At 40.8% G+C, this 22,818-nt stretch overlaps 2 protein-coding genes across 5 annotated transcripts; both read right to left on the bottom strand.

The window, feature by feature from the left end:
• Window positions 1–5,370: 5,370 nt before the first annotated feature.
• On the bottom strand, window positions 5,371–6,888 carry LOC132772805 (putative 2-hydroxyacid dehydrogenase SE_1879). The gene is made up of 2 exons (XM_067467041.1): window positions 6,507–6,888; window positions 5,371–5,546 (listed from the first exon to the last, which is right to left on the bottom strand). Exons 1-2 carry the CDS (start codon window positions 6,886–6,888, stop codon window positions 5,371–5,373), a joined length of 558 nt encoding a protein of 185 aa, XP_067323142.1.
• Window positions 6,889–9,165: 2,277 nt separating this feature from the next.
• Window positions 9,166–22,807, bottom strand: LOC132774657 (probable 2-ketogluconate reductase). Of its 4 annotated transcripts, none has more exons than XM_067467484.1 (7): window positions 22,448–22,807; window positions 18,240–18,446; window positions 16,226–16,610; window positions 14,145–14,316; window positions 11,719–11,897; window positions 10,592–10,688; window positions 9,166–9,499 (listed from the first exon to the last, which is right to left on the bottom strand). In XM_067467484.1, the coding sequence occupies exons 1-7, from the start codon at window positions 22,448–22,450 to the stop codon at window positions 9,343–9,345; spliced, it is 1,200 nt and encodes a 399-aa protein (XP_067323585.1). In that variant the 5' UTR covers window positions 22,451–22,807; the 3' UTR covers window positions 9,166–9,342. The 4 variants fall into 4 exon arrangements, with proteins under 4 accessions (XP_067323585.1, XP_060630915.2, XP_067323586.1 ...); XM_060774932.2 differs by having other exon boundaries at window positions 18,240–18,442; window positions 22,613–22,807; XM_067467485.1 differs by lacking the exon at window positions 22,448–22,807 and adding an exon at window positions 19,866–20,489.
• Window positions 22,808–22,818: the final 11 nt, after the last annotated feature.

The following is a 22,818-nucleotide window of genomic DNA, read 5'->3' as shown; positions in this document are numbered from 1 at the left end:
ATAAGAGATATAGGCACATACCTCAATGGTTGGAGGCACAACATTGATGCTTTTAAATATATGTGATTTATTGCTTATTTCACATAGACTCAGAAGTTTCTTATTACATTAATGTGTTATGACACAGTTTGAAAAGCTCTAAATTAGACGCTATCACTGAATACCTTTCTCTTGTGATTTCAGCAGCTGTGGGCAGCCAGCAATTGTATACAAATGTATAAAATACAATAACTATATTAAATACAGGCTGAATGTCCCAAATTCTTGGGATCAAAAGTGTTTTGGACTTCATAGAAACATTGCATCCTACAGTTGGAAGAGATCACAAGGGCCACCCAGTCCAATTCCCTGTCATGCAGGAATATTTATAGAAGAGCTGGGTCGATGAGCCATGACAGTCAAAGTGGTGTCAGACCACATTCATTTTACAGTATATAGACGTACCCACAGCCACTGCTCAACCATTCAGGATTGTCACCCAGTGGAGGCCTCATTGGGCTGAAGAGGAGGAAGAATCCCACAACAATAGACCTCTGAGGCAATCCTGTCTTGGTAATAGCAGTGTCCAGCCCTGCTCCAAGAAGTGGTTGCAGATCTTGAGGAGGGTGCAAGCTCAAGAATTAAAATGCCAGAAGCAAAAGGTCAGGAAACGCCTGCTTCACTTTGAAAGGAAGATGTTCAGATAATGAGGCCAACTTCGCCAGTTCACTACTGATTTAAAACATCCAGGCTTTTAAACAGAGGCTGGATGGCCATCTGTCGGGGTGTTTGAATAGAGTTTTCCTGCTTCTTGGTAGGGCGGTGGACTGGATGGCCCACGAGGTCTCTTCAAACTCTATGATTCTACCCAGCCTATGCTGCAGACAAACAGCTCCAACATTTCTTTGTGGATTTCTAACTTTCAATTCGTTTTTCCGGCAATGCTTTTCTTGCCTTTGTCCTGTGACCAGGATTAACTTTACCTATTTGGACCTAGGACTGAATGCTGTGGCGTAATGTAAAATCATGCGTAGTTCACGTTTGATCAGTCCACACACTGTCTTGCCAGAGAAAGAAAATATGCCTTGCAAGTGAACAGTAAAGAACAAGTAGTTTACTCTTTGAAATTCAGAACAACATATGTACAATCATGTGATCAGTCGCATTAACTCACATAATGTACTTCTAGAGAGATTTAAAATGGTCTTTCTTTGTGAATGTGGAAAACCCTCCTCCAGCAGCTCATAAAGCAAGAACAAACTCCAATCCAGTGGTTCCCAACTTTTTTTTGACCAGGTCTCACTTTGAACAGGGACCACTTGAACAGGGATGACTTGGCCGGGGACCACTTTAACTAGGGACCACTCTCCAACATTAGTACCAAAAGGGACGGGGCTGGTTAGCTCTGCAGAAAGGAGCGGAAATAAAATAAATAAAATAAAATAAATAAAGAAGGAGGATCGTGAATCGGATTTTTGTTCTCGCAGCCCAGTGCTGGGCTGCAGCCCACAGGTTGAGAACCACTGCTCTAAACTGTCTGTCTGTGCTTCTCTGCAAGCACCTGCACAGCACATGCTTGAAAAATGTAACAGTATGCAAAACTCCTGGGCTCAGCTAGCTCCCCAGGCATAGCCCAACCAATCAGCTTTGTGCATCTTATTTTACAGTTGACACACACACACACTAACTGATTTCTTACATGCCCCAACAAATGCTTCTATTTGCAACTCTGTTTAAGCTCTGTAACAGGTTTAGTTTCTTCCTGCCAGCTTCGGCTGCATGTAAAAACATTCTCCTTGGTTCTTGGGTGCATCTACACATTGCAGAACTAATGTAGTTTGACACCACTTTACTGCCAATGCTCAGTGCTATGGAATCCTGGGAGTATTCGTTTGACAAGGTCTTTAGCCTTCTCTGCCAAAGTGTGCTGGTCTCTCACCAAACTACAACTCCCAGGATTCCATAGCATTGCATTAAAGCGATGTCAAACTGCATTAATTCTACTGTGTAGATGCACTCCTAGCCAGCCTTACACAGGATAGAAGCAGTAGCCGATAGTTGTTTTTTTTATAGAGTGATGAATCTGCTCTGGATTCTAATGTAAACTTTAAAGGAGCTATCCTTTAATGTTCATTCTTTTAAGGGGATAGATTAGGTGCATCACATCAGACAGCTTAATCAAAGTTAAGATTTAAACCCAGAGTGGGTTCAAAATATGCAGTATCCACACCAGACAACATTTGGCTCTTTAATCAGGAAGTGCCATAAGTATGCAAAATTACGTCTGCTTTCCAAGACAGTTTTCCTCACCTTGGCATTGCACAGTAACCAAGCAGATGATTCTAGGAAGTCTGTGAGCAATATATGATGAAAGTAACAAGCCACTCCTGTTTTTGTTTTGTTTTGTTTTGCAGACACAGGGACATGAAAGCCTAGGATGATAAATTAGTTTGGGGTCAACTAGGTTGCTCTTGCGCTGTGAAATAGGTCAGAATGGTTTCTGACTTTTAATTGCCTGACAGTGGTGACAGCTAAAAAATCTCCCTCCCTCTTAAAGGTCACAAAAAACTTGAAGAAAAGTAAGTTGTGTGTGTTTTAAAGCATATAGACTTTATTCTTGCACTCAGCAGCAATTTCAGGACTAATGAGATTTTCATAGTTATGTTGTTCTTTGACTCTTAGTATAACTATTAGTATGAGTATGTGTGCACAGTTTTCACACATAAACATACAAGATTTGCAATACCAGATGCAACCTTGAAGGTCAAAACGTGTGTATTCCTGCAGCCAAAAGAGGACATTTTGAAATTGCAGGCAAGCCTATTCTCAGGATATCCCTTATGCCTGAAATACCATTTTATATTGATGGTACTTGAGTATCAAGCCTCTGTTTGGTTCCAAATTATTATGAAGTACTACAGGCATACTGCTATAACTCAATTTGAACATCTGCATTTCTCCAGCCCTTCTTCACCATTTCCAAATGGCAATGCTGATAAAAGATTCCCTCATCTGTACAGATGACAAAGAGGAAAAGAGGCTGGTTAGGCCAAGAAGAAGAGGAAGCAGAAGCAGAGCTGAAGCAGCAACAGAAGAAAGAGAAACAGCAGCAGCAGAAGAAGAAAGAGACAACCTTGAAACCGGAGCTTCCTTTTCAGAGGTTAATGAAGGAATGTTTATTTATTTACTTATTTACACTATTTCTATCCCACCTTTTTCAAATCTGAAGGTGACTCAAGGTGGCTTACAACCAGGCAGCCATTTGATGCCTTAACAATATACACTTAAAACCACAATATTTAATCACTATCCTTATTATACTAGGAAAAATACAGGATAAATTTATATCATGGGTGATGATGTCCAGCTTGCTTAACCAGGGAGCACTTCACTGGGCATTGGGAGACCATTAAGAGCAGCCAGTATATTTGCTACTGCTTCCTTTGTTACCATAAAGATAGTTTTTGTTGTCCTGGCACCAAGGTGAGGTGTTATGATAACATTCTTTAATTTTAACAGCGGATGATCTCTGAAACAAATACAAAAAGATAGTTAGGTAATGAATGTCATCCAAATTAGTGAAAGAAAAATTTGGAACTATTTAAAGAATTCTACCCAAAATATGGGAGCAGCTAGTTACAAGTAGTGTAACTATCTGTAATAAGTTTTTGTTGTTTTTGGTATTGAAGGTGGAATAAAGTCACATTCCAAATAATACAGTGTCCTACAAAAGTATTTACCCTTTTTCATCTTGTCTACATTTTGTTATCTTGCAGTTCGGAACAGAAATGGATTTAAATCACATTATTTCTTGATGTATTTGTATGCAAGATATACAATATTGCAAAGATGCATATAGGTAAATGTAAACAAAAGCAAACTAATAGTTAGTACCTTGTACACCTAAGTGATAGGAATGCTACTAGTAGTTTTAATGTCAGTTTATAACAGAGTGAAAGTGAGTAGAATACCTGTTATTCTAAAAGATACTGTATAACAAATTTAAATCGCTTGACTTTATCGGCAATAAGCAATGCCTTCTTGTGAAAAGCTTATTTTTACAAGAATTTATAGTGCTAGGGACTTTCTTGAACACTACAATTAATTCCCTTTGAAGCATCAAGTGTCCCAAGACCCCATTTTAGTCTTTTACTACATTTATTTACCATGTAACAGTTGTAACAAAATCACAAGTCAAACACTTCCCAAGCATCTAGGACAGTGTGATGAATTTTTGAATGATGCGCACAGATCCAAGTAAGGTGGCCTTTTGCAGTTGACAGATCGTGATTTTGTCAATGTTTATTGTTTCCAAATGTCGGCTGAGATCTTTTGGCAGTGTGCCAATGACCACTAGGACCACCTGTACTGGTATATGCCAGAGCCTTTGCAGTTTGATTTTGAGGTCTTGATAACGGCTGAGTTTTTCCTGTTATTTTTCGTCAATTTGGCTGTCACCTGGTATGGCGACATCAATAATCCAAACTTTTTTCTTTTCCACAATCATGATGTCTGGTGTATTGTGTTCCAAAACTTTGTCAGTCTTCCAATAATAATAATAATAATAATAATAATTATTATTATTATTATTATTTCCTGGCTGTCAGCCGTCCCAACAGTGAAACAATTTAAAAACCACAAGCAAAAATAAATTAAAAAAAATGGTTTCTTTTGTTACATTAATCTGCATACAGGTCATACCGGATTTAAAGTGGATTCATTCTCTATTGTGATGAGGTCCTTTTTTTGTTCTTTGCAAATTAAATATTTAGCAGTAGTTCTAAGAGATTCTTTAAGGAGGTTCTTTATGGCCTACCTCTAGATATGTTTATGAGAGTAGCTGTGGGCTTCATCAACTCCAGCTCCTTCTTCCCAATCAGTCTGTACGTCTGAGGTGTTAGACTGACCACCACCATGACAAAGTCAGACTCCTGGAGCAAGTCTTCTATTTTAGGACAATAGCAGGCACCCACAAGTCGTTCTTCATCTTCCTTCCTGATAGAAATATAATAGAGGTGCCTCGTTCAACAGATCTTGGAGCTATGCTGGAAATAGCCACATATGTAGACACACACATTCTTTTTATATCAACACTAGCTCTCCAGGAACTTTTGGCTTGCAGCTCCCATTATTCTTCACCATTAACAATGCTGTCTAGGGCTAGCAACAGATTAGACTGTAGAATTATTGTTATTATTAAGTCATTTCAAGGGTTAGTTACTCAGCCCTCTTCATAACAGGAAGCATACCTGCACATCCCATAGCCCTTGACTTCATTCAGTTTGAATATAAAGGGTATGTCCAGTTTTATCAACTCTTTAAGGTTACTTGAAGACATTAGTTTATCATGATATAAAGGTTATTCCAAACCTGTATCAAAACACACATTTTTTACCTCCTGTTCCTGTTGTGATAAAGAATTTTCATCTCAAAAGCTTTAGCTCTTTGAGCAATTTTGTAGCCAATGCTGCCCATTCCAATGATGCCCAGAGTCGCACCGGTGACATCATCGCCTAGCCAATTACTAGAGAAATATTTAGTATCGGGGGAAACAGCAATTTGATACCCTAAACAAAGAAAGAGATAAAGCATTGGGAAAGGAGTAGTCAACAAATAAAGATAGAATTCTGGCTGGATGTCATAACCATTGTTCTGCACATATTGATAAAAACTGTATCAAGCCATGGCTGCCTTCAAACACATCAATGCCAGAATTCTGGAGAATAATAGCTTACCATGAACAAGCTGCATGCTATGGAGCACTGCTGTAATATTGGGCACTCTTTGACAGTGGCTAAAGACTTTGTAAAGCTGTAACTCCCAGGATTCCATAGCACTGAGCCATGGTAGTTAAAGTGATGTCAAACTGCATTAATTCTACAGTGTAGATTTACCAAATCATATGGGATTTACCGCATCTGGATGGCGGCACAATTTTCACCCTTGCTGTAAACCCCATAACTTTCTGTTCAGTGCATTTGTTATTGCTATTCTGTGCCTTCGGCTCTGGATACTAGAGTAAGAATCCCTGCTCAGCCATGGGAATCTATTGGATGACCTTGGGCAAATCACACTCTCTCAGCCACAGAGGAAGGGAAAAGCAAACCCACCCTGAACAAATATTGCAAAGAAAATTTCACGATAGGTTGTCATAAGTCGGAAACAGAGGCTCACAACATATTCAGATGTCTTAGTGGAAGCAAATGATAAGACAATCACTTCTTGATACAGGGGCATTTTGGAACATTTAAATAAAAAAAAAGAATGAAGACAGTTGACAGCTCATTAGTTAATAATGCAATTTAGGGCTGGTATAGGACTAGATAAGGAACAAAGGGATGTGTCGGCAGCAGGGCACAGGCTTTCCTTACCTTTCAGAATACTTAAGGTGCAAAAAGAAAATCAACATTCAATGGCCTTCCAAGGACCTCCTTCTGAAGGAAACTTCATCTAAAGAGAACCTAGCACTCAAACGGTGGGCCAATTGTAACAATGTGTGGAAGCATATATATAATTTCAAACTTTACCTTCAACTATTCTTCTTGCAGCTGTTAGCAAAAGAGCCATGCCAATATCCGCTGTGCTGCTGCACACAGCATGAGGAGCGTTGGCCATTCTCACTCCATATCCAGAGATCAGTTTCAGATCCAAGTGATCCATTCCTATTCCTGAATTTGCTATCACTTTCAAGTGAGGCAGGCTGTCCAAAAGTTCCCGATCAATGACTGGTTTATGCCACCAGACGTAAATAGCCTTGACTTTGGCACTGAAACGTTCTTTCCTCTCAAGGAATTCTTCCATGGTGATCAGGTGAAAGTGCTTCTTCAGAAATGGCAAGTGTGCTTCCAAGATCCCAAGTATGCCACCTACTTCATTTACCAACAACCCAGGCAGTTCTGGTCCTTCCATGACCTGCAGAAGAGTAAAAGACTATTACTTTTCTGGAGAAATATTAAAAAGGCGTTAGAGATCTGCACAAAACACATAGTATGCTGCTATTTTACTGTTAGTAGCCCACCTTACTCCCTGAACAAATCTACAATAATTAGTACGACATGAATGAGATATGTTGTCTGTGCCAACAGGACTGAAGATGGGGAGAGCGCAGATGAGTTCCCTCTGTCAGCTCCAACTCCCCATGCGGGGACATGAGAGAAGCCTCCCACAAGGATGATAAAACATCAAAACATCCGGGCGTCTCCTGGGCAACATCCTTGCAGACGGCCAATTCCCTCACACCAGAAGCGACTTGCAGTTAGTCAAGTTGCTCCTGACACGGAAAAAAAAATATCCTCAGAGGTAGTGAGGTCATGAATGAGATCGTTTTCTTCTTGCCAATCCCATAGCCTTATTTGTCATCACTACTATCAATTACCTGCAAAGCTACAATTTCCACAGGTAAAAAAAAATCCTTGAAAATGAATGTATGGCAAACAAATTAACAAGCTCTTTTGAAGATTGGAATCCCTCAAATAACATAAAAAACTCAATGCTGAACTTTGAACACTAGAATGCACCCAGTTACTTTTTAAGCCTTTTTACTTGCCAAGAAAAGGCATCATGCAGCATGTGTACATCACCACCTTTAGATAATCAGGTTGCTATTTGAAAATGTTGTACCATTAACTCGTTCATCTCTTTACTTAAAATTAAAAGTTTGAAAATGCAGAAAGTCACCTCTTTTTATTAAATAACAAACACTGACTCTGACCTAGGAAGCTAACAATCCAAAAGAAGGCTGCTGCTTTAATGCAGGAGGGCCTTCCACTTCAGGGATGTGTCATTATTCAATCCATTTATATGTTAAGTGTGGGCTTTTACATCCAGCTACAAATTTCCTCTGATTGGAGATAAGGAAGTATGTAAACTTCACGAATTAGGCTGCTATTGTTATTTTGTACCTTGAAGTAAGTTCTGATTAGAGTGCCCCTAAGGCAAATGTGGAGGAAACAAAGTTAAGTTGTCTTAACTGAATTTAAATGGGAATAATGTATATGCTATAAGTAAGTCACGTCAAAATTAGTTGGAGCTATTAACAGGCAAACTGCTGTAAGGCCAACAAAAGTTATTAAAACCCAAGCTAGGAAGTTGCTGTGTCCTGTACCTTCAAGTTGCTTTTGTCTTATGGTGACTCTACGGCTCCTACATTGCTATATAAAATCCAGATCATCTGCATCTAGTTCAGCCTACTTGGGTTTGGCCCTGTCCACCCTATCCTTCATATTGCCATCTTCCGCTGTTGAAATGTGGGTCCCCATAGTCTTACCACGTTTGTCTGATTTCCCAACTAAAAAGAACTTACTCTACTTATGTTACTGGAATTATATGCAAAGCCAGAAGTATGTAGATTTAAAGCTATTATTCATTTAGCATGATTTACATTTTCTAAAGGAGGCATCAGGTTAATCCTGTATGTAAATTATCCAGAGTTTGGAAAAGTTAGCATTTTGGACAGCAGCTTCCATAATTTCTAAACCAGTGGTTCCCAATCTGTGGTCCATGGACCAACAGTGGTCTGCAAGAACGAAAATATGGTCCGCGGCCTCACCATTACTAAACCGTTGCCTTGAAACCAGGCAGCAACAAGAGTGACACATAACCCTTTCATAGTGCCAAGGCAACAGGGATGTCAGGAGGGAAGAGGCTGACTACTCACAAAAGATTACTACTACCACATCAGCTCTAGATAATTACGTATGGTTTTCTGTGGGTGAGCGGATGGTAACTACTGGGTGGCATATGTTCTGTATGAGGAACTAGAGCTGATGTGGTCTATCCAATGCAGTTTTCTAAATCAGCACCCCAAATAACCAAATCAAATCTAAAGTTGACCAAAAATTGATTTGTAATCTTTTTGGTACTAATGTTGGAGAGTGGTCCCTAGTCAAGTGGTCTCTGGTCAAGAAAAGGTTGGGAACCACTGCTCTAAACCAACATGGGGTTATTGGAGTTGGAGTTCAAATACATTTTCCAATCTCTAGAATGGTCTAGTAGAATCTCAGTGGTGTTCAGTCACAACCTCATGTTTGACATTATTTGAAGATGAATATAATGAAACAGTTGAAATGTATGCTAGTTCTTTTGAAAATTAAAGAGAACGATTACATTTTCAGTCTTTTTCACATTTTTCAAGCAACCTTCACACATCCAGTTTGTAAAGAGGAACAAATGACGGACTCACAGATGTACTTATTATGTTCAGAAACCTTGAAACAAATTTTATTGAATACATAAATTGATCACAATAGGAAAGTACACAAATCAAAACCATTTGCTTTAGAACCATGATATTACATTGTTTGTTACTAAGAGGTTAATATTCTTTTGCTGATCCGGCATTGACTATTCACGTTCTTGCAGAAATCATTTATGGATCACTTCACTGGGAATGGGGAGGTCACTGAGAACAGCCAGGATATTTTCTACTGCTTCTTCAGTCATCATGCGCAGGGCTTGTACAGTCGCAGTTCCAATGTGAGGAGTTATAATGGCATTCTTCAATTTCAACAGCAAGTGGTTTCTGCAGTAGAAGAAGAGCAGAATAATTATTCTCCTGTCAGAGCCAGAATAACTTTAATTGCTTTGGTGTGCGAAAGTAGTTGGAAAAGAGGAAGCATAAGTTATAAAGTAAAAAAAAGAGAAGGATCCATGCCATTAAGGAGGTTGTACAGCTATAATTGTTGTTGTGTGCATTCAAGTATTTATTTATTACTGGAAACCTCAAAACCTGACTTTTCCACTGTGCCTTTGGCGAGTAGGTGCTCAGTATGATTTTTTATACCCCCTCAACGTTTTTGGCTAATGGAGTACGTGCCCTCCAAATAGGATGTTTTGCCTCATAACTCTGTGTTTTATTAGTTCCATTTAAACTTCCTGCTCCTATTTTATCTCATCATAGTCTGTTAATTGTTTTTATTCGGAATATGTGGCCCGCCCATTGTCATTTCTATGTTGATTGTGTCTATTGGTATTTTATTTTATTTTAATAAAATAAAGAAGCTGGGGCTGACAGCGGAAGCTCATGCTGCTCCCCGGATTCGAACCTGCGATCTTTCAGTTAACAAGTTTAGCAGCTCACGTTTTAACCCACTGCGCTACTGGCAGCTCTACACTACATAATCATATTTCATCAATATCTTCAGACATCATAACAATGAGCCCGTGAGTTATTTCTCTGGCTTGTTGTGTGAAAAAAAAAAAAATCAGACCAGCATGCCATCAATAGGCTGTCTCCTCTGGTTTCTTCCTCTGGCATATTATGGAGAAACAAGTTAGAGAGAAAGGTGTTGCTAGCTTTGTATATCAAAAGCCACAGAGCATAGCCTTGAGATATGTTGAGCTATTCACGCTGCATGAAAGAGGGATTTGAGAGTATGCACCAACACAGTGCGCATTTGTGAGTCAGCTTATGCGGAGTCTCAAAACAGCCAATGTATGTCCAGTCCATAAGATATTATTATATTGGTGTTACATTAGCCACTCATATTGACTAAGGAACCAGGTAAAGAAAAAGAAAAAAGAAAAAAGGATGAAGCATGAGCATTTGTCATGTTTTCAGCATTATGTCTGGATCAATGAAGATATTTTCTTTGTTTAATCAGTATTATTTTACCTTGGCAGTGGTTCAGGGCAAGTCACATCCAGAGCTGCAGCTCTAATAGTTCCTTTTTGGAGAGCTTCTACCAAAGCATCTTGATCAACTACAGCTCCTAATAGAGAAAAAGCAAAGAAAAAAAAAGGGGGGGGGGGAAGAAATTAGATATTTACTCGAATTCTATACATATTCACACAAAAGTATAAGGTACTCTATACACTAAGGTTCACTTCTAATGCACATAAGGCCATAGACCACTCTTAGTAACTACTCTATTTCATTGCTAATATTCACAATTCCCCCTTGAGGAAAAGGGAAGGTGTGACTATTATGCAATGGTGACTATTACATGGTGAAAAAACCCGTTACGTTTTGGACTGTTTGCTGTTTGGATTAATCCCCATTTGGGAGCAGATTCTTGGTTTCACGGCAGCGCCAAAATGGCAGTCACACCCCTAGTTCCCTCACTTGGGCAAGTTAATTAAGGATGCAACTATTATGCAGGGAATGACCAAACTCCATTTTTGCCTTCTCCAAAAGTGGGGTGCAACTATTATGCAGTGGTGATTATTATGCAAAGAAAGACAGATAAATATTTCCCCACATAAGAGTGCGGGGAAGTGAGGTGGATGGAAGGTGGTGATGGGGCATTTTTGAGGGATAATATTTTATGATGGGAGAGAAGTAAGTGAGAAGAAGGATAGGAAGCATTTCCAAAAGCATTTGACTGCGACAGTAATCCAAAGCTTGTCTGTGCTAAGGCATGACAAGCATTTAGCTGTAAAAAGATATCAGGGTTCTCGACTTTTTGGTGGGGCTCCAGAGATTTGGAAGGACCAAATTTTGCCCACCTCTAGCATGAATACTTACACTCATGCTTCTGAACGGTAACAGTGACCATTTGTGCTTATAATTAAAATGCATTCATTAACATTTGTGGCAAACAACATCTTAGCTATCAGCAATATTTTTGATATCTGCACCTAACCATATTTCCCTCATTTGCCCTGTTATTTTTAGTGCATGGTTTCCTATAACACTGACTTTTTAAGGAATGCAATTATAGTGCTACATTTTGGGGAAAGTTTGATAGTTGCAACCATCAAAAGAACAAAAGTGAACATCTGGGCAAACACATGCCCTACCTCTGCAGATGTTGATAAGAGTAGCTGTGGGTTTCATCAGCTCAAGCTGCCTTTTGCCAATGAGCTTCTGAGTCTCTGGTGTCAAATTCACAATCAGCATCACAAAGTCAGAATGCTGGAGCAAGTCTTCCATATTTTTACAGTAAGTTGCACCAACTTCTTGTTCTTCTTCCTCTTTTCTAGAAGGAATACATGTGAGAATAACAACGTATACTAGTGCTGCTCAGTGCTAGAACTGTTTTAAGGCAGGGATAGGAGCTCTTTGTGGATTCTTTTCCTGTGGGAATCAATGTTTCAGTCCAGAAAGTTGATCAGTACTGCATACAGGACAGCTGTGTTGTTCCAAGTTCTACAAATTTTCTACCTTTCAAAATTGGCAAAGGATGTTAAAGAATGCATTGCTTACAAAAGGAAACAATTTCTACATTTTAATGCAAACATGGCCCATGAGCCACACAAAGGTCACAGAAGCAATGTATAAACCAGGGGCCCTCAAACTAAGGCCCAAGGGCAGGATATGGCCCTCCAACATCATTTACCCGGCCCTCGCTCAGGATCAACCTAAGTCTGAAATGACTTAAAAGCACACAACAATAACAACAATCCTGTCTCATCAGCCAAAAGCAGGCACACACTTTCCATTGAAATACTAATAAGTTTATATTTGTTGGAATCGTTCTTCATTTTAATTATTGTATAATTTTTAGATGTTTTTTTTTGCACTACAAATAAGATATGTGTAGTGTGCATAGGAATTCATTCATGTTTTTTTCCCCTTCAAATTATAATGCGGCCCTCCAACAGTTTGAGGGACTGTGACCTGGCCCTCTGTTTAAAAAGTTTGAGGACCCCTGGTTTAAACCCTCATCTAGCCCACAGAGCATTTTAAAGTAGTATTTTTCCCAAAACAAAGGCATTGAGGAATATATTCTAGTATAAAATATCTTTTTATGTTTCCCATGACTTGTGTTGACTACTAGTTCTGAAGATAAAGAGTATTGCCACTCACTGTTTTTGTTCCTTGAAAACACCTTCTCCAGAAACAGCCAAAAATCTAGATTACATCTTTGTTGTTACAACAGGCATGGGAAAACGTTTTTGTCTTGGAGTCGCATTGTGGGCCCGACCAAGAAAACCGGGTCGGGAGGGAGACACACACTGGGTGAGATGGAGCTGGGAGGGAGAGGGCCTGTGAGAGGGTGAGGTTGGGAGAGGGCGGGGCAGGGCAGGGCCCGGATTGTCCTCAGATTTCCCTCCTGGCGTAAGGATGGGGCTGCTCACCCCATTTTTACGCCGGGAGGAAAATGAGATATGCGGTGAATAGCCCGATCCTCCTCCTTGATCCTCCTCCCCAGATCTTCGTGCTCCCCCAATCTCCCAGCATAATGCCGAGAGGAAGGTGACACAGGCAATGGCTAAGAGTACTCCAGAGGGCTCTCAGTCACTCCGTGCCTTCCTTGGGCCATCCTTTGGCATAAGGATGGGGCTGCTCACACTGTCCTTATGTCGAGAGGAGGAGAGATGCTGTGGCTGAGAGCACTCCATAAGCCTCTCCGCTGCTGCGTGCCTTCCTCCCCCATCCTTTCTAAGTAAGGATGTGACAGGCCACCGTGTCCTTATGCTGAGAGGACAGGGAAAATAAGAAGGGCTGCTTCTGGCCCCCGGGACTTAGTTTGTCCATGCCTGTGTTACAAACAAGTTGTTCTGCCCCTCAATTTTTACATTTTTTATGTTGCAAGCAAGTATATCTGTTAAACAATGGTTAATAGACATAGAGTCATGACAAAGTCAAAGAAGCCCTGGTTTATATTTTAATACTGAAGAGCGGTTTTGTTTGTTTGTGATTTTTTTTTTGTCGTGTCAGGAGCGACTTCCAAAACTGCAAGTCGCTTCTGGTGTGAGAGAATTGGCCGTCTGCAAGGACGTTGCCCAGGGGATGCCCGGATGATTTGATGTTTTTATCATCCTTGTGGGAGGCTTCTCTCATGTCCCTGCTTGGGGAGCTAGAGCTGACAGAGGGAGCTCATCCGCCTCTCCCCAAATTTGAACCTGCGACCTGTCGATCTTCAGTCCTGCGCCACCGGGGGCTCCATTTGTGATTTGTAGAGCTTACTGAAAAATAAAATTAGTATTTCTTTCCATTTCAATTTACAAATTTCAGCAGGAAGAATCACATTACACTGACTTTTCTGATTTGGACATGGCAATAGGTCATGTCTTCAAGGATTAACATTTTTATATTTTACCGTGTTCCTGTCTCTTATTACCAGTCAGCCTCTACGATCACATGCAGATTAACATATTTTAACATGGCATACAGATATGTAGTTTCAAGAAGCTGCTTCTGACTGAGTTGGAAGTATAAATCCTAATATCGAAGAACACCGACAAGTCACACAACAGTAACATCCCCAGCACACCTTTACCTACGATTCCTGTTGTGATAGAGAATGTTCATGTGGAAAGCTTTTGCTCTCTTTGCCACTTTATATCCAATGCTTCCCATCCCAATGATGCCAAGGGTCGCTCGGGTGACTTCTACTCCTAGCCAGTCCACAGCAAAATGTGTGGTATCTGGAGATGTTGCAATGGAATGACCTATTTAAAAAGCCATAAAACAGTGTGAACTAAATTATCCCTTTTCAGTTAGAGAAACAGTGTAGACATGAAGTTTAAAATATTCTCCATTGTACAGTACACATTTATATTCTGTATTCATACAGTGAGCAAACAAGAATATAGATCGGTAGTCCAATGGACATTTGTCTATGTGTAGTAGATGGTATTAAGTGATATATCTAGTTAGGACTACAGGTCCCAAAATAAAGTTGATTTGAGCACACAGAATACTCAGGTTCCTTCTACACTGATATACAAAATCCAGATAATTTGCTTTGAACTGGATTGTATGGCAGTGTAGACTCATATAACCCACTTCAAAACATACAATCTGTATTACTTTGATAATATGGATTATATGGCAGTGTAGATACAGCCTCAGCTAGCACAACCAATGATCGGGGATTCTGGTGATTTTAGAACAGTGGTTCCCAAGCCCTGATCCATGGACCACCAGTGGTCTGCAAAAACGAAAATATGGTCCACAGCCTCACCATTACTACACCGTTGCCTTGAAACCACGCGGCAACAAGAGTGCCTGGTCTCGCGAAACGCTGAGGCAACAGGGATGTTGAGAGGGGAGAGGATGACTACCCACCTAAGATTACTACTATCACTTCAGCTCTAAATTGCGGCAACACCAGAGGCACTCCAAGTGGCCAGATACTGGTCAAAGGACATTTAATCAACTACCAAGCTTGTAAACTTTGTGTTTTGTCTGTTTGTTTGTTTGTTTTGTTAAAAATGTAATACAACTGTCTGGTTGCTTCTGACATGATAAATTATTAAATATGGTTTTCTGTGGGTGAGCAGATGGCAACTACTGGATGGCTTATGTTCTGTATCAGAAACTAGAGCTGATGTGGTCTAGCCAATGCAATTTTCTGAATCAGCACCCAAATAACCAAACCAAATCTAAAGTTGACCAAAAACTGATTCATAACACTTTTGGTACTAATGCTTGAGAGTGGTCCCTGGTCAAAGTGGACCCTGGTCAAGCAGTTCCTGGTCAAAAAAAGTTGGGAACCATGGTTTTAGAACAACATCTGGAGATCTGTGTTTAAGATTAAAGGACTTGAAAACCATCTGCAAAAGACTTTGAAGACTTGAAACTAACTAGAGTTCAAAACTAGATGGATATTTTCCTCAAACTCCACCAGTGTACACATTTGGGCATATTGCATATCTATGTCAAGTTTGGTCCAGATCAATCATTGTTTGATTCCACAGTGCTCTCTGGATATAGGTGAACTACAACTCCAAAACTCAAGCCCACCAAATCCGTCCCGTATTTTCTGTTGGTTATGGGAGTTCTGTGTGTCAAGTTTGGTTCAATTCCATCGTTGGTGGAGTTCAGAATGCTCTTTGCTTGTAGGTGAACTATAAATCCCAGCAACTACAACTCCCAAATGACAAAATGAACCCCCCACCCCACCCCCAGCGTCACCAGTATTCAAATTTGGGCGTATCAGGTATTTGTGCTAAATTTGGTCCAGTGAATGAAAATACATCCTGCGTATCAGATATTTACACGATTCATGATAGTAGCAAAATTACAATTGTGAAGTAGCAACGAAAATAATTTTATGGTTGGGGGTTACCAGAACATGAGGAACTGCATTAAGGGGTTGTGGCATTAGAAAGGTTGAGAAACACTATTTTGATGGGAAAGGCCAGTTCTTCTTATTCACAAATATCCTCACTTCTGGCTATGAGGCTTTGCACAAAGACCTAGTATAAAATCTTATTAACTACAACAGACTGAGGAGTTGATTTGGGAAGGGATGTGTAAATGAAAGTGCAGATTATGTTCCTCGGAGTCTCGCTTATCACTCATAACTTTGGATACAGTGGAACATTTCTTTGTTGGATTAAACAAGCATTTTACCTTCTACTAGTCTTCTGGCAGATGCCAGCATTAATGCCATGCCAATGTCCGCCGTTGAGTCAGAAACAGCATGTGGAGTGTTGGTTACTTTTACTCCAAAGCTAGAGATCAGTTTTAAATCCAAATGATTCACTCCTACTCCTGAGTTTCCAACCACCTTTAAGTTGGGCAGGCTTTCCAGAAGCTCCCGGTCAATGGTAGGCTGGCGCTCAAATACAAACACAGACTTAATCTTTTCACGTAGTTCTTTCCGGTTTTCCTGAAACTCCTTCATAGTGATGAGAGTGAAGTGTTTCTTGAGGAACTCCACGTGACTTTCCAATACACCACATGCACCTCCAATATCAAAGATAAGAACACCTGGAAGATCCTTTTCTCCCATGATCTGAAAGATATGGTGACAAATATTAAATTACACGAATCAGTATCAAAGGTTCCTAAGGGAAAGGCTGCTGGTGTCTCTGACTGTAGAGCTTGGTGTTCACTCATACACTAACTTTGGAGCGTTACTGAACAGATTCATATAATCCAGTTCAAATCAGATAATCTGGGATAAGATACTTTTTGTGTCAGGAGTAACTTGAGAAATTGCAAGTCGTTTCTGGTGTGAGAGAATTGGCCGTCTGTAAGGACGTTGCCCAGGGGATGCCCAGATGTTTTACCATCCCATTGAAGGCTTCTCTCATGTCCCCACATGAGAAGCTGGAGCTGACAGACAGGAACTCACCATGCTCCCTGGATTTGAACCACTGACCTTTCGATCAGCAGTCCTGCTGGCACAAGGGTCTAACCCACTGTGCCACAGATACTAGATTATATGGCAGTGTAGAACCTGCCTGGGTCTTGCATACAAGCTGAAATTAGAACTGAACTGGAGCTAGTCTGCTTAGTTTTCCGGTATTTGTAATGAGATAAGAGAGCTGGTGCCATGCTGTGCTTTAAGCACTGGACTGTGACTCTGGAGAAGGTTCAAGTCCTGCTCAGCCTGGAAACCCTCTGGGTCACTTTGGGCAAGTCACATTCTCTCAGCCTCAGAGGAAGGCAATGGCAAACCACCCTCTGAACAAATCTTGCCAAGAAAACCCTGTTATAGGTTCACTTTAGATTCACCATAAGTCGGAAACCATTTGAAGTCATGCATCAACAACGATTTTGCATCTGTCCCCATATTGTGTGATACAGCAGCCTAGTGATATCGCAGCTAATTCTGTCAAAGGACTGCTCTGGTTTATAGCTTATTCCTAAGAGTGCTTTAGTAGCAAGTACCTTTGGGGACACTTTTCTTTCAGTCTATCTTTGGCCACATCTACACTGACCATTTAATGAAGTTTCAAACCAGTATTGAAGAAAGTGCAGATGATTACAAGACATTCAAGAACCAATTTGAGTCCCAGATGGTGATTACACAAACCACAGAGCACTGATAAGCATTAAAGGCTTCCCCCACCCTTGAAGCTAGCTTTGAACTGCATTAAAAGGTCAGTATTTGGGGCCTTTGATTGCTGGAAATGCAAGGACACAGCAACTCCTAAATATCTGTATTTTTTCTAGAGATGTGACCTTTTAATGCCCACATATGATTCCCGCTTCCAGGGTGAATCAAATGACTTACTACATGTGAGATGCAAACTGTCAGCGACTTTTGAGGCAGACCTTAAAAACCCTTCTTGAACTTTGGCACTCCCTGCCCATGGAGACTGCATGGTTCTGTGGGTAGGAGTTCAAACAAGGTCATTTCCCCACTGACTTGGGGATTTTTTTTTGTGTGTCAGAAGCGACTTGCAAAACTGCAAGTTACTTCTAGTGCAACAGAATTGGTCATCTGTAAGGACGTTGCCCAGGGGATGCACAGATGTTTTTAATGTTTTACCATCCTTGTGTGAGAAGTGTCATAGCTTCCTTCTAAAAGCTATCAAAATTGAATAGGCACACAAGGCACATAAGCATGAACTCCAACCACCATTAAAAACAGGCAGATTTTTGCAAGGCAGTTTCCTCCATCTTTGGTACAAACCTGAGCTTGATAAGAGCTTGATGCTTTCCTCTCTGTGTTCCTTTGGCCAGTTCTATAGCTCTGAATGCAAGCAATGCTTTTCTTTGCCCACTTAGAGCAATGCTTGTCTGGCACTTTAAACTGTGCAGCAGCCAGCTGAAAACACTCTGCCAGGAAGGTTTTGACTCCAAACATAATATCAGAAAACCCTATGTTGGTAATACCTGTCTGAGAAACAAGTTCAATTTGAGTTCACGTGGTGGAAACATAGCAGATAACACTATGAAACAAAATTAGAACACTTTTATGTTTCTAGTTTGAAAATGTTATTTCCTGTTAAATTGTGTGGTACTTACTTTGGAAGTAGTTGTTATATTCCGGAAACTTCGCTTTTGTGTTTGCCACAAACTATGTTGATTTGGTTGATACTCTGTGAGATATTCACCGAAAAACTATAGCAAAATGTGCTGCAGGTTGTCACGCAAACACAACGTTTATGCAGTTTAATAAACATTTTCTGTGGTATTATGATAGAACCAATTAGGAAATGATATGTATAACCCAAGAACAAAAATCATGTTACATAGTGTAATTCATCATTTTATCAGTGGATTTTAACTTATATTTTAACTCTGTGTATCTTGTTGTATGTTTTTAATAGTGTTTTATCTCTTGTTTTAATGATGTTGTATCCCACCTCAAGCCACAGGGAGACGCGGACAGTTTTTGGGCAGACAGATTGTAAATAGTGATATCACTCTGCTATATATTTACTGTGTATATGCCTTTGATTGATGGCAATCCCATACATTTTTGGCAACAACTTTTTGGCAAAGCTTTTTAGGCAAGAAATATTCAGAGGTAATTTGAAATATAGCCTATATTGGTGGTTTCATCCAAGACAGTAAAGGAGATTCCACCTGAACATTAGGAAGAACTTCCTAACTGTTCAGCAGTGGAACTCTCTGTCCCAGAGTGTGGTGGAGGCTCCTTCTTTGGAGGCTTTTAAACAGAGGCTGGATGGTCATCTGCCAGGAGTGCTTTGAATGCAGTTTTCCTGCTTCTTGGCAGGGAGTTGGACTGGATGGCCTTTGAGGTCTCTTCCAACTCTATGGTTCTATGATGCTATTTTTCTACTTATCTTCCAACATCAGACAGGATCTTATATGCCTTTATTGTACTTTCCTTACAAAAAAAAACCTGCAGTTTTTCTTAACAGCTCTTCTTTAGAAGGCTCAGAATGTTATTTTTCTTTAATATAGAAATATATTTAATATAGGAGACTTCTACAATATTTCCCTGCAGATGCTACAACCCTCTACCATTTGTCATCTCTCCCTCTTAAGTATCTTTTCCATCAATGTACCATCCCCTTATGGCTGCACCTGAGCATTGCAGCATCAGGCTCACGGGCTGCCAATGTAGGTTGTTTTGAAAAAGAAGAGTGTATCGGAAAAGTGGTAGGGGTGGGGTTTTGTTTTTTGTTTGTTTTGTTTTAGTTAAAATCCCTTTAATATTTTATGTTGAATAATGTTACTACCAAGTCTGGTCCTGATCCATCAAGCCATGTAGGAGCCTTTAAGGTACAAACAAACAAACATGCTTCACGTATATCTTTACTAACACATTGTTTTATAGATAACTTACCAGTTCTAGTAAAGCAGAAGAGTTCACTTGCAATAACACTATGTAACAAAATTAGAAAAAATGTTCTATTCCTGGTCTGAAAGTGTTATTTTCTACTTAATTATGTAGTGCTTTCTTTGAAAGTAGTTATACTCTAGTAACTTTGTTTTTGTGGCTGCCACAAGCTATATTGAATTGGTTGAGACTTGAGATATTCAAGGAGCCACGGCGGCACAATGGGTTAAACCCTTGTGCTGCTGAACTGCTGATCTGAAAGTTGGTAGTTCGAATCTATGAGACGGGTGAGCTCTCGTTTGTCAGCTCTGGCTCCTGACAACCTAGCAGTTCGAAAACATGGAAATTTGAGTAAATAGGGACTGCTTCGGTGGGAAAAAGCAAAGAGACTCTTGCTGGCTACACAACCAGGAGGTGACAACGCAGGCTCCATGGCCTGAAAATTGAGAAAAGCACCTCCCCAGAGATGAGTACTGCCTTCTGAAACCGGAAAAATGAAAGGAGAAGCCTCTGTCTTTGTGTTTGTGTGTCTCATTGTATTTGATTGTAAAGGCATTGTATGTTTGCCTATATATGCTGTAATCCGCTCTGAGTCCCCTAGGGGAGAAGGACAGAATACAAATAAAGTGTATTATTATTATTATTATTATGCATTGAAAAACTAGAGCAAAATGTGCTGCAGGATATCCTGCAAAGACAAAGTTTTTGCAGTTTAATAAACTTTTCCATGTTTTTAAAAATGATATAATTATAAAGTAAAGAACAAAACTCTGAAAACAGGGGAATTCCAGACATGAAACAAACAAGGGCAGCTAACACCCCCCAACAAAGGATTCCCCCAGGCAGGAAGCAGCCAAACATTGAAGCTGCAAGGCTTTGAAACGTTTGCTCCATCCATGTTCAACATCTACACAAATGACCAGCCACTGCCAGAAGGGACAGAGAGTTTCATCTATGCTGATGATCGTGCCATTACCACTCAAGCAGGGAGCTTTGAAATGGTTGAAAAGAAGCTCTCCGAAGCTCTAGGTGCTCTTACTGCCTATTACAGGGAAAACCAGCTGATCCCCAATCCATCTAAAACACAGACATGTGCCTTTCACCTTAAGAACAGACAAGCATCCCGAGCTCTAAGGATTACCTGGGAAGGAATCCCACTGGAGCATTGCAGCACACCCAAATACCTGGGAGTCACTTTGGACGTGCTCTGACCTACAAGAAGCACTGCCTGAACATCAAGCAAAAAGTGGGCGCTAGAAACAACATCATACGAAAGCTGACTGGCACAACCTGGGGATCACAACCAGACACAGTGAAGACATCTGCCCTTGCGCTATGCTACTCTGCTGCTGAGTATGCATGCCCAGTGTGGAACACATCTCACCACACTAAAACAGTAGATGTGGCTCTTAATGAGACATGCCGCATTATCACAGGGTGTCTGCGTCCCACACCACTGGAGAAATTACACTGCTTAGCCGGCATTGCACCACCTGACATCCGCTGGGAAGTAGCAGCCAATAGTGAAAGGACCAAGGCAGTGACATCTCCAGCTCATCCCCTGTTTGGGTATCAGCCAGCACGTCAACGACTTAAATCAAGACATAATTTTCTTAGATCTACAGAGACACTCGCTGGAACACCTCAGCAAGCGAGAGTCCAAAAGTGGTAGGCCCAAACCCAGCACCTCAATCCATGGGTGATACCAGATGAGAGACTCCCCCCTGGCACACAGAGGACTGGGCAACTTGGAAGGCGCTGAACAGACTGCGCTCTGGCACCACGAGATGCAGAGCCAACCTTCAGAAATGGGGCTACAAAGTGGAATCCACGGGATGCGAGTGCGGAGAGGAGCAAACCACTGACCACTTGCTGCAATGCAACCTGAGCCCTGCCACATGCACGATGGAGGACCTTCTTGCGGCAACACCAGAGGCACTCCAAGTGGACAGATACTGGTCAAAGGACATTTAACCAACTACCAAGTTTGCAAAATCTGTGGGTTTTTTTAAAATCTGTGTGTTTGTTTTCCTCTGTTAGAAATGTAATATAATGGTATGGTTGCTGATGACACGATAAATAAATTTGAAATGCTATTAAGGTGGTTAATTGCAACATTCACACTTGCCTCAAACAGAGAAGAGTTCTTTCTCCCACCAGGGCCATTCCACAGACGTATAAACCTCCCTTGCTTAGTTTCCAATATACCTCACAACCTCTGAGAATGCCTGCCATAGATATAGGAGAAAGGTCAGGAGAGAATGCTTCTGGAAAATGCCCGGAAAACTCACAGCAACCCTATGTTTATTTTGTTATTTCCACAAATACATTATGAAGAGAGCCTTTAGAACAGACCATTGTCATCAAGGGCATATGAGGGGAAAACGAATGTATTTACTTAAGTGTCTATCTACACTGCAGAGTTAATGCAGTTTGATACCACTTTAACCACCATGGTTCAGTACTACCATGAAATCATGAGAATTAATAATAATAACAACACTTTATTTATATTGTAGCTTTGCCTTCTCTTTAGCCTTCTGTGTTCAAGAGGGCCCCATCAAACTACAAATCCCATTATTCCATACCATGGCAGTTAAAGCGGAACAACAGCGCGACAACAGTGCAATGCAATAGGGCCATTTAAGCCTCTCCTATCTCTTTCTCACACCAAAGACTCGGGTGGCTTTCTCAGCTTAACATTCCTTTATCAGGCAGGGTGAGTCTCCCCACTCTTCCTTGCATGTACTTGCCCCGCTTCCTGCTACAGATCTTCAAGACCTTGCCCCGCTTCCCGATCTTGGGTGCTCCAGGGGTTTTGGACTTCAACTCCCAGAAGCCTCAGCCAGCGTGGCCAACACTCAGGAATTCTGGGAAGCGAAGTCCAAAGAAATCTGAAGGAGCAAAGTCTTCTTAGCCCCGCCCACCGCGCGCTCTGAGCTTAACCGGAAATGGGCGA

Source organism: Anolis sagrei, chromosome 4 (assembly GCF_037176765.1).
Source record: "Anolis sagrei isolate rAnoSag1 chromosome 4, rAnoSag1.mat, whole genome shotgun sequence".
NCBI lineage: Eukaryota > Metazoa > Chordata > Lepidosauria > Squamata > Dactyloidae > Anolis > Anolis sagrei.
Note: the sequence above shows the minus strand (reverse complement) of the source record. Positions and strands in the feature narration are given on the sequence as shown.

Excerpts from the sequence above, each read along its gene's own strand:
- LOC132774657 (XM_067467484.1), bottom strand. Across the intron at positions 14,317-16,225 it reads TGCCAGAAGACTAGTAGAAG|GTCATTCCATTGCAACATCT; the intron begins GTAAAATGCTTG and ends CTTTTTAAATAG. Across the intron at positions 9,500-10,591 it reads TGCCCTGAACCACTGCCAAG|AAACCACTTGCTGTTGAAAT; the intron begins GTAAAATAATAC and ends CTTCTACTGCAG.
- LOC132772805 (XM_067467041.1), bottom strand. The coding sequence starts at position 6,888 with ATGGAAGGACCAGAACTGCCTGGGTTGTTGGTAAATGAAGTAGGTGGC. Across the intron at positions 5,547-6,506 it reads TGCAAGAAGAATAGTTGAAG|GGTATCAAATTGCTGTTTCC; the intron begins GTAAAGTTTGAA and ends TTCTTTGTTTAG.